At 38.6% G+C, this 15,229-nt stretch overlaps 1 protein-coding gene across 7 annotated transcripts in view; it reads right to left on the reverse strand.

The window, feature by feature from the left end:
* The window catches only part of lrp1aa (low density lipoprotein receptor-related protein 1Aa), a 170,031-nt gene that overhangs the window by 98,749 nt on the left and 56,053 nt on the right, over positions 1–15,229 (reverse strand). For all 7 annotated transcript variants that reach the window (XM_051122933.1, XM_051122930.1, XM_051122929.1 and 4 more), the window contains exons 7-20: positions 13,085–13,247; positions 12,724–12,946; positions 11,044–11,233; positions 10,744–10,887; positions 8,929–9,165; positions 8,655–8,835; positions 8,180–8,402; positions 7,836–8,025; positions 7,559–7,684; positions 6,296–6,436; positions 6,085–6,210; positions 3,826–3,942; positions 3,256–3,336; positions 1,891–2,058 (exon numbers count right to left, since the gene is read on the reverse strand). In XM_051122933.1, coding sequence (XP_050978890.1) covers positions 1,891–2,058; positions 3,256–3,336; positions 3,826–3,942; positions 6,085–6,210; positions 6,296–6,436; positions 7,559–7,684; positions 7,836–8,025; positions 8,180–8,402; positions 8,655–8,835; positions 8,929–9,165; positions 10,744–10,887; positions 11,044–11,233; positions 12,724–12,946; positions 13,085–13,247 — 2,310 coding nt within the window. The remainder of the gene's footprint in view (positions 1–1,890; positions 2,059–3,255; positions 3,337–3,825; positions 3,943–6,084; positions 6,211–6,295; positions 6,437–7,558; positions 7,685–7,835; positions 8,026–8,179; positions 8,403–8,654; positions 8,836–8,928; positions 9,166–10,743; positions 10,888–11,043; positions 11,234–12,723; positions 12,947–13,084; positions 13,248–15,229) is intronic.

Genomic DNA, 15,229 nt, shown 5'->3' on the forward strand with positions numbered 1-15,229 from the left:
AGTCACTAGGGACCAGCAACTGTTTGGTTACCCTCATTCTTCAAAATAACTTTTATGTTAAACAGAAGAAAGAAACTCATTCAGGTTTAAAACAACTTGAGAGTGAGTAAATTATGACAAAATTTTCATTTTTGGGTGAACTATTCCTTTAATGTTAAAATAAAACACAAGGAGAAAAATAACTCCCTGCTCTTGATGGAAGAATTTTAATACAGTTGCTAAAGTTCAGCAGTAATAAAATAACTTGAAATTTTCAACAACTTTTTACATCATATATCTTTTTGCACCAAATAGTATCAATAAGAGTATCGAAAAGTACCGGTATCGATAAGCAGTATCGGTATCGGTATCAGTATTGATAAAATGTAAACGATACCCATTCCTAGGTAAGACGCCAGTGTCAATCAATAGTCGTGGCAGCGGCCTTGGTCTGTGTGATGTCACACAGCCAAGAACCAGAGAATGGCCCGATTTGAAAAAGGTGATATTATTCATTGCAATTAAAAAAATATATACATTATAGGGTGGTTGTGTACACACACTGCCACACAAAAATACATTATAGGGTGGTTGTGTACACACACTGCCAACACATATTTATGTTCAAACAACATGTAAAAGCGAATTTCGCATCTGATAACCCCTTCAGGTCAAACTCAGGATGTGCCTTCACGTGGTAATCTTTGAGTAATAGCTTCTTTATAGCATCAATAAGCCTATAAAGGCCAGTGTTATGCAGAGCTCAGGTTAGCTAGCATTGGTTATCTAATGTACCCTTTAGTGAATGAACTCTGCAGCTCTTTTAAACTCATAATTGGTCTGTCAGTGTATATTTCTTTTGTGCCTGGAATTACTTTATCAGGGATGACCTTTTCTAAACTGTGTGCTAGGAGTTTGGTGTAGCTTTCACTTCATGCCAATTGAACCAAAAGCAGGTGCTGCTTAAAGGGGTCATCGGACGCAAAACTCACTTTTACATGTTGTTTGAACATAAATATGTGTTGTCAGTGTGTGTACACAACCACCATATTTTGATAAAAAGCCAGCCAGTGGTATTTTTGTAATCTTTATAAGAAATATCCCCTTTTTCAAATCAAGCCATTCTCAGCATCTTGTCGGTGTGATGTCATACAGACCAAGGCCGCTCCCACGATAATTGATTGACATGACCGTCTTACCTTAGACCTGACCTGACAGATCTGTGAACAGTCCTACTCCAGCCGCCACTGTGTCTACTCCGGTGCAGAGGAAGACAAGAATGTCTCCGATTGAGTGATTGTTGGATGTTGTTGGATATAATAATGATCATAGCAGTCATCATTTACTCCCGACATCTGAGCCACTGAAGCCACTGAGGATTAATGTTACTTTCACTTTAGAAGGAAATACGCACACTGATCTACATTAATGCGTCTATGTTTGCACAAATTATTCATTATGCAGCTTCACCTACAGCTGAAGTGAGTGTAAGGGTTTTCATGTATCTTTTTAAAAATTTTTGCCTTTCTTAATAATGTGCTACTTAGCAAGTTTTGCGGCTAAATGTGGCTAAAGTACACAGTCCGGCTCGTCATCCCACAAAAGAGAGGGGCGGGATGAACAGAGCTCATTAGCATTTAAAGGAACATGCAATAGCACGGCTCACTCTGAACAGGGCTGATTTTGACAAGGTAAAAAGGGTTTTTTACACTGCCACTGAGAAATTTTAACCAAAGTATGTTATAGACTTCTCATTAAGACCCTAAAGAATCATATCAGCTTGTGGAAAATGGTGACATCTGATGACCCCTTTAAACAAGAGCTGTCACATTGTTTTGTATTTCTACTTCAACACATTGATGCTGCCTCAGTCTAGTGGTGTGGAACAAAGCTTTAGTGTCATGATCTTACCCTGGTTAGTGCAGTTGGCGTGGGTCTCGTCGCTGTAGTCACCACAGTCGTTGTCTCCATCACAGGTCCAGTAGTCGGGTATACAGCGACCGCTGTTACATTTAAATTGAGCGCTGGAGCATGAATGACTACAGCCGGCTTCATCACTGTTATCACCACAGTCATTGTCTGGAAGAGGTCAAATTGTCAAATATATGCTATCATCTAAAATATAATGCATAAATTAAGTCGTCAGTCAACGGCTTGCAGATAAATACACAGGATCTTCAACACTGTTTAAAAGCATACCAGAATCCGCCTCACAAAGTTATAAGAATTAACAATTCTTTTAGAGGTGGACTTTAACCAATATAAGATAGTTTTGATTTGTTTAACATTTTTGGGCACTGCATAATTCCCATACTGCAATTTATGTTGTTCTACAGTTTTGATTACCTTTAATATGTTTGTTGACTATTATTAATAACAAAGTTAAAGAAGGTGAGTCCAAACTTTTGACTGAAACTAAAATGTTTTATAGTATAGTTTATAGTTTTATAGTTTTATAGTAGTCTGAAATGAAATTACAGGCTACCTTTAATACTTTACCAGTATAAAAGTAGCAGCCTTGCTGGGAAACCTTTTTTCTGAGATATATTGGGGCAACATGGAACATGTCCATGTGAGCTATAGGCTATGACTTAATACATTCCATTTATAAAAGTACACAAACAAGTCGAATATAAGATGAACTATGTGTATTTCACATAAAGACAATATGGTGTTTCTAAACTTGTCTTTAGAAACACATTTCATAGTTAACAATTTGAAACAAGAGAAAATGAATAATAAACATCACAGAAATTGCATAGATCACACATGCACCACTGGGAGTGAACCCTGGTTAATATTTAATGTTAAATCTCTTATTATGGGTGTTACTAGTGGTGTTAGTTGAAGTAAGGTGGCCATGGGCTTTTTTAACTTTGTTGGACAGGATTTTTCCATAATTTACAAGACCTGTTTTAGAAATAATAAATTGCTGCAGATATTTTAGACCTTTCCACAGCCATAATAATAACTTATAACTTAATATCTATGTTATACCATAAGTAAATTATGGTGCATGTTGATCTATGCACTAACCGGTCGGGTTCGGACAATTGAACTCATCAGAGCTGTCCCCACAATCCTTTTCTGCAACACACAGCCCATGTGACACAGGGGGAGGGGCAAATGGTCAAGAGAAGAGGACATGACGTTACACAAAAGACACATGAAATGATCAACAAAGACAAATGAGGGAAATCTGTTGAAAAAGTGCAACAGACACACAAAAAAAAGAAAGAAAAAAAAAAAACAGAAGAAAACATGTCAGCAGCTCACCGTTATCACAGCGCCAGTTGATGTTGATACAACGTCCGTTATTACAGGTGAACTGAGTGAGCGGGAAACAGGTTGGGTATGCTGACGACACAAATATTATCATAAACAATCAATAATATAAAACTAACCAAAATTCCTGACCCTATATAACCAAAAGCACTATAAAGAATAATAATAATTAAATGCAATATTAAACAATTTTAAATGCAAGTTTTTGTTGGTTGCAAGTAAATATGAATATGACTTTGTGACTTTATGCCATGCTTCATATGCTTCACTGTTTTTAAAAGGGTCATATCACCTTTTTTGATTATTTACATTTCCTAATTAAGAAGTTTTACACTAAGAAAAGGTAATAGATTAATAAATTAAATGTAATTCTAAATGTCTATAACATTTGCAAGAGCAAATGCATATAAATAAATGCATAAAATGTCAAACATTTCCTTCACAGTTGGAACTGACCAAAACTCACACTGAACTAGTTTTTCTAAAAGTATCACATGCATATTAATGGACAAATTCGTTAATTTTAATAAGCTGGCATCAACATAAAGAGGCATCATTTACCACAGGACGCAGGCTCATCGGAGCGGTCTCCGCAGTCATCATCCAGGTCACATGTCCAGGAGATGGGAATACAGCGGCCACTGGCACACGAGTACTGATTAGGGGGACATGTCCGAGCTGCAATGCAGAACCAAAGCTGATCGCATTAAATGTTCACTGTATGTATGTTATAGCGTTAGGTCATCTGTATGCCAATGAAGTATTTTTAAAAGTTTAAAAGCAGCAGATACACGCATGCAAAATTTATAGCCCTTCTTGTCCTAGAATTAGAATCCACTCCCCACTGCTTTTCTATGGGGAAAAAATGCAGTTTTATAAGTAAAGTCATATGTATTGTGTGATAATAAGGATATTTCTATAGCGTCCAATAGTTTGGAATTCTCTGAAGGGAATCTTGCTGCCTGTCTCTGTGTATCTGTTGATTTATTTACAGGAGGATCTTGACCTTTTCAGTATGGTGGACATGATCTCAGTTTTCTCCATTGCTTCATATAATCCCAGACAGACTCAAAGATGAGATCAGATCTCTGGACCATATTGTCTGTTGTAGGACTCCTTGTGCATACAAAAATCTCACTGGATTATTAAAATTAATAACAAAATTAAAGTTTGGAACCATATACTGTTTTACGATGAACCTCTCTGAATTTACATGGCACAAGCTGATTGGCCTATGCTTATTCTGCAACCAATGAGGTTGCTTGCTCAATATTTATATAGTCTGGTTCAGTGTTTGCTGTAAGACGTTCCTTTATAAACACTCTTCTAAAACCCTCCACCTCCCTCAGCTCCACCTGTCTAGATCTGCTATGTAATTTTATCATGGGTGTTGGAAGCAAAATAAATGTGGGTGGGTCCTCCCCCCCAAAAAATTAACGTGACAACATTACAAAAGACGGCTGTAAAGCAAGTAATTAGTGTCATTTGATGCAAACGTCCCGAGTTCGCATCCGCCTACTGACGACATCGTTCTTCTGCCTTTTCACATCTCATTTCACATCGGAAAGGCATTTGTTTTCAATAAAAATAAAAATGAAGGAAATAATCATAAAGTTTAAATAAAGTATTGACCAGTATGGGCAAACATTATGCTGCTGTCTGGGGGGTATACCCAAGTATAGGGCGCATCATACAGTAGTATCCTGTATTAGCCAAAATCATGAGAATCATGTGAATACATGCAAATATTCCCTAAACACACCCAGTAAAGACAGCGATGCGGTCAGGACCATGGCGCCCGCTTCCTTTGAAATATGCTTGATGATTGCGCCTGATGCGCCCACTCCATCCACTCTTCCACCCCAGATGCTGCCTGTTCATACGTGTGAGCATAGAGCTTAATCTATTAGCGCATTTGTCATGTGGAATGGATTTAACTGATGGCGCTCTATGATGACATTTTCACTGAATTAGAGACGGTAAAAGTGGGTGGGTCCGATATCATAGGTCTTCAAAAGTGGGTGGTTCCTGTCCCACCCACATTCATTGGTTCCAACACCAATGGATTTTATGCCTATTCATGCAGTGTAGCAAAACTAAAACAAGTCAAAGTGTAGTCATGGCTACAATGTATATATTGATCTTGAATGTTACATACTCATAATTCTAACTTTAAAAATGGGAAGTAAGATCTTCTGACAAACTCGTGAAGGAAAAACGCATGATTTCAGCAGGAAATGTGTCAGCACAGAAAAGAAAACTGTGTTGTCAAACCATTTCATTTTATTTCCAGAATTTGCTTTCCAGTTAATTCCTACATTTTATATGAATTTATATTCTTATGCAATGGTTTCCGTTGCAGTTTAGAATTACTTGCAAATGCAGCATCATAGTCAGCCATATCCTTAAAATAGATACAGTCTAAATTAAAGAGTGCAAACCATACAATTCAACCATGAAGTCAACTATAGCACAACAGTTTGCCAAAGAGCCCAGAGCTGCATCAGATATACCATGTGTGATAAACTCTATATTTATACACGGCTGTCTAGAGCACATTTCAGCTGACTCAGAGTTTAGGAGAAGGTCATGAATGTCACAACTCAAACCAGCCAGAGAAACTATTTCAGCTGGCCCTTTAGGTGGAGTTTGCATGATATGAAGATGACAACTCAAGTTCCAGTTTTCAGATGTGTGATTAGTGTAAATTTAAACTTAAACACTTTATGTCTGAAATGGACTAAGGCAAAGTTTGTTGAACCTGTGTTTTGTGCATGTATACATATATATGTCATAGTGTTGCAAATTCAGATTGTGTACCTGAGCATGTGGTGTTAGATTCATCTTCGTCATTGCCGCAGTCGTTATCTCCATCACACAACCAGCGCATGGGGATACAGCGGTTGTTCTGACACTTGAAGCGGTCTGCAGGGCATGTGTGCTGATCTACAGATGGACAAACACGTGCTGCATGTGTGTGGTATCTCAACACAAGGAGGAATTTTTAAGTTAAATGTGAGAGTGTTCTTACGACACAGTTCGGCGGTCTCGTCACTGTTGTCTAGACAGTCATTATCTCCGTCGCATTTCCAGCGGTCTTGAATACAGCGGTTATTCTTACAGGCAAACTCTCCCGGCTGACACTGCGGAGGGGGAATGTATGATGGGTTTGCTGTGGAGAAACACGCACACACACACAAAATGTAAATAAGTCTGCTCAAGGCCAAAGTCTGTGAAAGAAACATCTGAAGAGTTTCTGTTTCAAATATTCAGACAGAAACCAAACCACTTGATGTTCAATTCAGCTGATTGTATCAACAGCCAGTCACAAGATAAACTGTAGAAATGATGCATTATCTGACAGTATGATCGAGCAGCTGGCACAAACAGATTTGCTTCTGCTCAGCAAGCGGTTCTTGCTCTGTCAGGACTGAATGAACTCTTAGCCCGCTGTATTTGGCACATTTCTCACCTTGATCGCTCTGAATGGAGGTTTCTACCATGTGATTTCCTCAGCAGTAGTTAATCCTCTTAAGGACAGATTTTTAAGTCATTTTTAACCATTTGGGAGTATGTAGTTACATCCAAACCCCCATAGTTAATCACCTTTGATACTCAAATTAGAACTGTCAGAATATACAGGTTTTGACAATAACTCTGACAGTGTGACTGTTAAAAAAATGAAACATTGATATCATGTTAATACTACACATATGATAGTATCATAATTAATCCAGGTTGTCCAGCTGACACTCCAGCATAGGCGGCGGCATTAAACCATTGATTTCTACCCGTCATAAAACAGAGAAGAACAAGTAGTAGAAGACGCAGTTTGTAGCTACTAATGCCACGCATGCCAGAAAAGATGAGAGACTGCAAAAATGATAGGTTGTTAGACACCCAAGTCTGCAAGAAGTGGTGTTTAAGAGTTTTTTTTTTGTTTTTAATTATGGTTACAGTTCTCTCTTAGCCTCCCTACTATCATATTTTGAGTGTGATTCATTGGCCAAAGAAAAAGAAAATGTGCAATAAAGTTAACACAGTTAACTGAAAACACAGTTTTTGTGTTGTCGTGTGAAAATGGAGGTGCTCTAAAAATGCTATTCACTTTCATAATGTTGCCAAAAATGTATAATCTTTAAATTACAATGCTGCAAAAATAAAATTTACTCACAGTTGCTGTCCTGCGTAAAACATGAGGGCAACAGCATTGTAGAACATATAGTGAATGATGATTTTGTGTGCAACCTGGATGCACCAGTAAGTAGTGGGATATTTTGCTAGTGTGTGTTACCTTTACAGCTGGTGTTGTCTGCGGGGTCCAGTAATTGGTCCTCAGCACAGGCACATGACCTGCCAGTGGGAGTGGCCAAACACAGACTACTACAGCCACCGTTATTGGCTCTACACGCGTTACTTCCTGTGATGAACATGTAGGGATAACATCTGATGAACATTCAACAGTCAAACTGCCTGGATAGGAAAATTACTAGGAAAATTACTACTACTAGGAAATTTGGTCTTGCATTGGCAATCTACAAAAAAACAGGGCAAAAACATTGTATAATTACCCAGCTGCTGTTGGGCATCGTACATGCGGATCTCAAAGATGGGCGGCCGTTCGTTGCGTAGCAAAGTGACCGTTTTGGTGTTCTGGTCTAGTTTATAGATGCTGCCACTACGGTACTCATTCCAAAACAGGAATTGTTTGTAGTGGCACAGGCCAAAGGCATGGTTCAATTCCTGTCCATCATAAACCGTCTAAGAAGAAAGAATGTGACATTTCATAATTAACAGCTGGTGAGTAAATTCACTGTGCTAGTGTTTTTAGCATTTATCTCTTGTTTTTCATTCTTAAACACAAACACATGCTCTGTTATAAGCATCATCTATTAGATCAGCAGTGTGAGAGCACCTTGCGTGCAGTGGTGTTGAGATAGACCATCTCAATTCGGTCGTAATAAGCATCCACCCAGTACAGGATGCCCTGAGGGATGTCCAGACTTAGGCCGTTGGGCCACAGAACCGTCTTAGATGTCAGCAAAACGTTCCGGTTTGTTCCATCCATCCAGGCTTTCTCAATCTTCCCTCGCTTGCTCTCTTTTGGGTCCTCCTCCCAGTCAGTCCAGTACATCCAGCTGAAAGAGAAAAAAAACATTTTTTTTTATTTCAGACTCAAAATTTGGATGATCCTTGTTTAAAAATTGAATTGTCGATTGAGCCTTAGTGCCATTTATCATATTACTGTTGTTTTGTTTTAAAAGCAAGAAGCATTTTGAGGCTGTGCATACTGAAATTTTATATTTTATTCAACAAAATATTATGATATTATAAATAACCCAACAACTGCTGTACAATTTAACCATGTTCATTCGAAATCAGGAGCTCACCCATGCCGAGGGTCCACAACAATAGCTCGAGGATGGGTCATCTTGCCCTCAATTAGAGTCTTCCTCGTCTGAGAAGCTTTCTCAAGCCGAGCTACACTGATGGTCTTCTTGGGACCATCATCTGTCCAGTAAAGATTATTGGCCATCCAGTCCACAGCGATTCCTTCAACAGTGTGAATACCTGGAAAACCACACAGAACAGGACAATATACCCATAACCACACTTATAATACCAGCGATAAGATTAAGAAATAAAAAAATAACATTTCGGCACCTTCTTTAAGGATGATGTCTCTCTCTGTCCCGTCAATCTTCTGTCGGCCAATCAGATAGCTGGTGGCATCAGCGAAGTAGATGAAGTTACTCTGTGCATGGAAGTCCAGAGCTCGAGGGTTCATCAAGTTCTCAATGGGGATCATATATTCATCCTGAACTTTAGGGTTGATGTCCATACCACGGATAACGCCTGGACGACCCTTGCCGTACACCAGGAATAACTCATGCTCGGGCTCTGGGGATTTGGTATATATCAAAAAATTATTTATTTATTTTTTAAATTAATGTTTAATTCAATGAATGTTTCTGCTCAAATATTGAATTAAATATAGAATTAAAAAATGTATCTGGCTCATGCTGTAAAAATGTCACTCTTAAAGACAATGAAAGATGTACTGGGCTGTAGAAATGTTCTGTTTATTATTAATTTTCGATTTTATATGGCTTTATACCACTTTCCATAAAACTTTAAATTTATTGGAAACATTTATAAAGTGAACAGTGAGTCTATGATGATGGTATTAATATTTTCTTACAATCAATTCCTAATCCTCTTCTTATCTTTTTTCAAGGTCATATGTTCAGAGGTCACTGAAAAGTCTGATCAATACTACCAACAGTTCATTGCATATTCCAAGCAAACCACTTGAAATCAATATTGGGGGTAAATGGAAAAGACCTTCATTTTTGTAAATTGATTCAGCTAAAGTCTGGGCCAAACCTCCAGTCTCAATTATATGCATTATATGCATCACTGAGGAACTATAAGAACAAAAAAAGTGCATGAGCTTAATAATGTGCAATAAGTCTGTGAACAATCATGAATTATAATAATCCAGTTTTTAAATGTACACAATATGTGGTCCAATTATAAAATTGATAGTCACAGTTCTGTATGCATTGAGCCGTGCATTTTTACAATAAAGCACAACATCTAATTTCTGTATTGCTTAATTATCTGAAACTTGATCCTCATATATTTAATTAGCAAGCAATATCAGAGTGCTAATTGTTCCCAAATATCCACAGGCTGAGTAAAGATAATCACAGGCAATAAGCTTGGAAAAAATCAAGATCGACAGCATCATAGTACAAGTGGCACACTGTCAAGAGTTCAAAATAAGTTAATATTGGTTAGCTTACATTTTAGGCATAGCATTGTCACATAATGTCAAATAGTACAAAACGTAATTCCAAACAAAATAAAAACAGAAGCACTGTGTCTCTACTAGCAGTAAATGATAGATTTGGAATTTTTAAACAAACTGAGTGAATGATTTAGTCACTCACTCACAAGGGCACTATTTCAAATAACACTTCATTGCAGTTGTAGTCCTGTGGACTTATAATGGCTGGTAGGAGGTTACCTGATTATCATTGGCTCTGCTTGTTTGAATCAAATTTGAGAACCAGAATTACAATTATGTACCATTTTTGTTTTACAACATTAAAATATCATGTAAAACAACAACAAAAAAAAAACATGGTAATACTATAGTAAAAAGACATACTTCTTAAGCAACGCTGCTGAAAAAAAAACAGCTAAATACATCCTAGGCTGGTTGGCTGGTCTTAGCTGGTTTAAACTGGAATTAGCTGGTTTTAGCTGGTCTCCCAGCCTGGCCAGGCTGGTCAGGCTGGTTTTAGCTGGTGGTCTCCCAGCTTGACCAGGTAAGACCAGCCTGACCAACGTGGCCAGGCTAGGAAATGGCCATAACCCCTCTACTTCTGAACTAGGCAAAACTAAGTCAAACTCTTTTGGTGAATCAATAGATTAGATCAATAGAGTAGAATGTACTGTAATGTCACTCACTCTTGCATGATTTGCCATCGTTGCCCAGGCTGAAGCCAGACCGACAGCGACATGTCCGGGTCTTGTGGCTGTTGCCCAACAGACAGATGTCTGAACAACCTCCAGCTTTCCCAAACTGATCCGGCTCACAGGCGTGACTCCGCACTGAAGAAGAATAACTGAAGAGTTAGACTGAGCCGGAGCTGTGGTGGAGCTAGACTGCAGTATAGTGATTGCATTTATACAGTTTACTCAAGTATACTACTTTATACTGGCTTAAACTATGTATTCAGTAGCATTAGGTGAGAAGCTGTTTAATACCAGGGGGCTGGCGTCTCTGGTGGTAAACATGTAGAGCTCCTCCCTTGTCGACACGGGTGACCACCTGATAATCTGAACTGTTGAAACGATTGACGCGGATCACGCTGGTCTTCGGCTGCATGTTGGCATTGTCTGAGTTTGTGGCATATAGATAGTTCTCAAACACTGTGAGCCCATAAAGATGCTCAATCTGAAAAAAAAAAAACAAAAAAAAATTCTATTATTTGGGATGCTGTGTTTGCTCTGCTGGCTTAAGTGAGCAAGAAACACACAGATTATCTTTGAGCTGAGCAGCTAAATGATAGCCATAACTCAAGCAGTGAGAAAGGAATCAGGTTAATAAATTGACAGAAACAGCTTTGATAAAATGACTCACTAGCATTAATAAAACACCGCTGCCTCTTCCATCTACTAAAGCATTTATCACAGTACATATAGCAAGCCACTAAAAGAACAGACTTTCATAACACAATGAGTTAAGTATGGATGGGTGGATGGATTGATGTTCAGATGAACAGATGGGTGGATAAATTAATAGATGTACATATTACTGAAGAGATGAATTTTAAGGTGGATAATGGACATTACGATGGACTGATGGATGGATGGACAGATGTTTGGATGAATGGATGTATAAATAGATGGATGGAGGGATGAATAGATGGACAGATGAATGAATACAGGGAGATTAAGTGAAATGGATTGAAGTACAGTGACATTTAGACTAATGAGTGGATGGACAGAAGGACATTTGGACTGATGGATGTTAGGGTGGATGGGTGGATAGATAGAATAGATGGGCATTTGGACTGATGAATGGATGGAGAGGTGGTATTTTGAATTGATGTTAACATAGATGAATGGATGATGGACAAACTTCTAGATCAGGGGTGCCCAAACTCGGTCCTGAAGGGCCAGCGTGTTGCAGAGTTTATCTCCAACTTGCCTCAACACACCTGCCGGGAAGTTTCGTGTATGCCTATAAAAGCTTGATTAGCTGGTTCAGGTGTGTCTAATTGGGGTTGGAGCTAAACTCTGCAGGACACCGGCCCTCCAGGACCGAGTTTGGGCACCCCTGTTCTAGATGAATGGATGGACAAAAAGAATAGATGGACACCTGGACTGATGGATGAATGGACAGATGGACAGACGGATGGATGGATGGATGGATGGACATTTGGACTCAAGGATGAAGATATTGACATTTGGACTATAGAGCATTAGGATGAATGGGTGGACGGTGGTTTGGATGGAGCATTCTGTACAACATCCGATGTTTTTAAATGTGCTTTATAAACAAACCTTAGATTGGCAGATTACAAAGTGATTGTGGATGAATAGAATAGATGAATCATTGACAGAGATATAAATGTTTAGGATAAATGCATGGGATCTTTATCTATTGACTTAAAGAACTTTTAAAAAGAAAAAAATGTTTATTCTATCAACAGACTAATGTTGTTAGAGCAGAGACAGAGGGAAGCTGAACGTTGTTGAATATTATATTTAGCAACACTGTCATTTAAGTTATTTAAATCAATGGATAATTTAGGTTTTGAGCAACACACATTCTTGCGCAACAACATGTAAATGTTTTTTTAACGTGCAACCACGTTATTCTTCAGGACATGTCAGGACACTCAAGGACATCTTAAAATGATCTTGGCATTTGTTCCTTACCAACAGTCCTTGAATTATGGTGTGTCTGTTTTTGCCCTCATAGTCCACTACTTCGATGTAGTCCAAATAAGCATCGGCCCAGTAGACCAATCTGTTGACCAAATCCAGGGTGATGCCATGCGGGAAGACAATTTTACTGTCCACCAATTTTGTTCGGTTCTGTCCATCCATGTCACAGCGTTCCACCTTTGGGATCTGCCCATAGTCGGTGAAGAAAACCTTTCTGTTGAAGATAATGTTGAGAAAGTAACTGTTATACTCACGTAAACTTAAAGTATACCTAATGTTTGAAGGTAACAGCTAATTATACAGCTAGCTAGTCATATACGTGGAGGAAGTGTGAGCTTGACCATGTTCATACCCCATAGTTGGGTCCAAAGCGATGCCTTTAGGGTTGTAGAGTTCTTGATCCAAAAGTGTCACACATGTGGCTCCATCTTTATCACATACAAAGATTCGATCATCCACGTCATCAACAAAGTAGAAGTTTCCTGTGAGCCAGTCTATTGCCATTTGCTCTACATCTGTAAAGAACAGAACGAAGAGAGAAATCTCAGTTAAACAGAAATTTTGTGTTTGTGTTTATGTGTCCTATACCAATTTGCTTATTGTGGGCAGAATCTCTGTTGAGTACTGTATATCTAACATACAGTCCAGTCTAGTCCATATATGTATCTCAATTTAAACTATTAGTCTTAATTTTACATTATTCTAAAACAAGACTACACTACCAGTCAAAGTTTTTGAACAGTAAGATTTTTAATGCAGTCTCTTCTGCACACCAAGCCTGCATTTATTTGATCCAAAGTACAGCAAAAACTGTCTGAGTCAAGACAAAGTCCACGGATAAGAATGAAAATATGTACTTGGTCTTTAAATCCAACTCCAAGACCATATTTTCTTTGTCTCGTCATGGCTTTGAGAGCATGTGGATTCGGTCTTAACTCAACCCTCAACAAAATCTTGCACAATAAGATGAGATTTATTAAGAAAGTAAATCAAAAGATCGCTATTTGTAAATTCATGTTTATGCCAATAAAACATATAAACACTGGTGCCTGACTGGTACAGAGTAAGGCAAATGTCCATGTACCAAACCAAGCAGATTTGTGGTTCGATGACTCTGTGAACCTGTTTTAAAATAGTGCTAATAATAATACTGTGGTCTTGAATACATGTTTCTCTTTTTCACTTCTACAATGACGCTCTTTCTCTTTGAAACAGCTGAGTCAGGGACCTCTCTGGAGGCATGTGCGCATGTTACACAATTTCCAAAAAAGTTGTTTTAACAGCTGCAATCGCTGTGGCTAAGCATGGATTCTTGCTCTTCTGCAGATCCTCAATACACCTCATTCTGACTTTAAAATGTCAAATGTCTCAATGTATCTCACCCATTCATTCTATAACCCCAGACATACATATTTTCAAGGTCTCACAAATACATACTTTTAATGGGATGTTACTTATTTGAACACTGAGTGGCTGTAAAAGCATAGCCCAGGAAGACATAGAAGCAGTGACCGTTGGGTAAAATGGTGCATGAGATGCAGCAAAATCCAGACAGATGGAGCGATGGAAGTCTGAGGAGTGGAGACAGACACAGCATTGGCCTCTCTTGTTTCTACAAAGGAAAGTTGGCCATTGTGCAAGGGCCAGACGTTTACCGGAATCAAGGGCTGTATCCCCAAAGGTGTTGTTTATTTAAGAGCGAGTCCTGCCTAAACTTTTCCAGCTGCCCGGACTAAAAGCCAGTGATTAAAAACACAGATCAAAAACACCAAAGACGGAGAAAAGACCAAGTGTACAAATGAAGGTTGAGGAAGACAAATGGGTCTTAGAGCAGCTGCCGTCTCAACAATGCAAGAATAGAGGAACGCCACAGAGAAAAAACACAGAAACAGTGGGCTGAGGAACCTGGATTCGCACTCATTGTGATTCGTAGTAAAATTGTAGGTCTCCGTGGAAGGAGGGTAAGAAATTCCATTTGTGACACAAACTTCCCTCTACGCTGAAGAAAAACAAACGCTCTTACGACTCTTGCTCTCATTTCCTGAGACAGCTTCATATGAAAATACTTTGAGCTTAACAAACTAAGGTCTGTATTTACATCATTAACTTTATTTTATTAATAGTGAAGTTTGTTTAAAACTGCAATCTGCAGACAGCGTGGCATTTCAAGAATGAGCACTGGAGTTCAAAACTAAGGGCAACTGACAAGTGAGCTGGCATCTGTCCTGACTAGCCAGGTTTGCAGCTATGAAATAAGTAATATTTCTGTCCATACTGAAATGTTGTGTGACAATCATAACCAGTCAGAACATATTTGATGTTTGGAGTGGGATTTTGGATTTACCCGGCAAGGGAACCACAGAAGTAAAAGCCAAACAACTGACCAAATGTCCAGTCATACTGGTCGTAATCATACTGGTCACAGCTAGTAGTACAAGTAGGATAAAACCCTCTTTAATACATGTTGTTTATTGCATTACACCTGGTTAAGATCCAC

The sequence above is a fragment of the Labeo rohita genome, chromosome 11 (genome assembly GCF_022985175.1).
Source record: "Labeo rohita strain BAU-BD-2019 chromosome 11, IGBB_LRoh.1.0, whole genome shotgun sequence".
Classification (NCBI taxonomy): domain Eukaryota; kingdom Metazoa; phylum Chordata; class Actinopteri; order Cypriniformes; family Cyprinidae; genus Labeo; species Labeo rohita.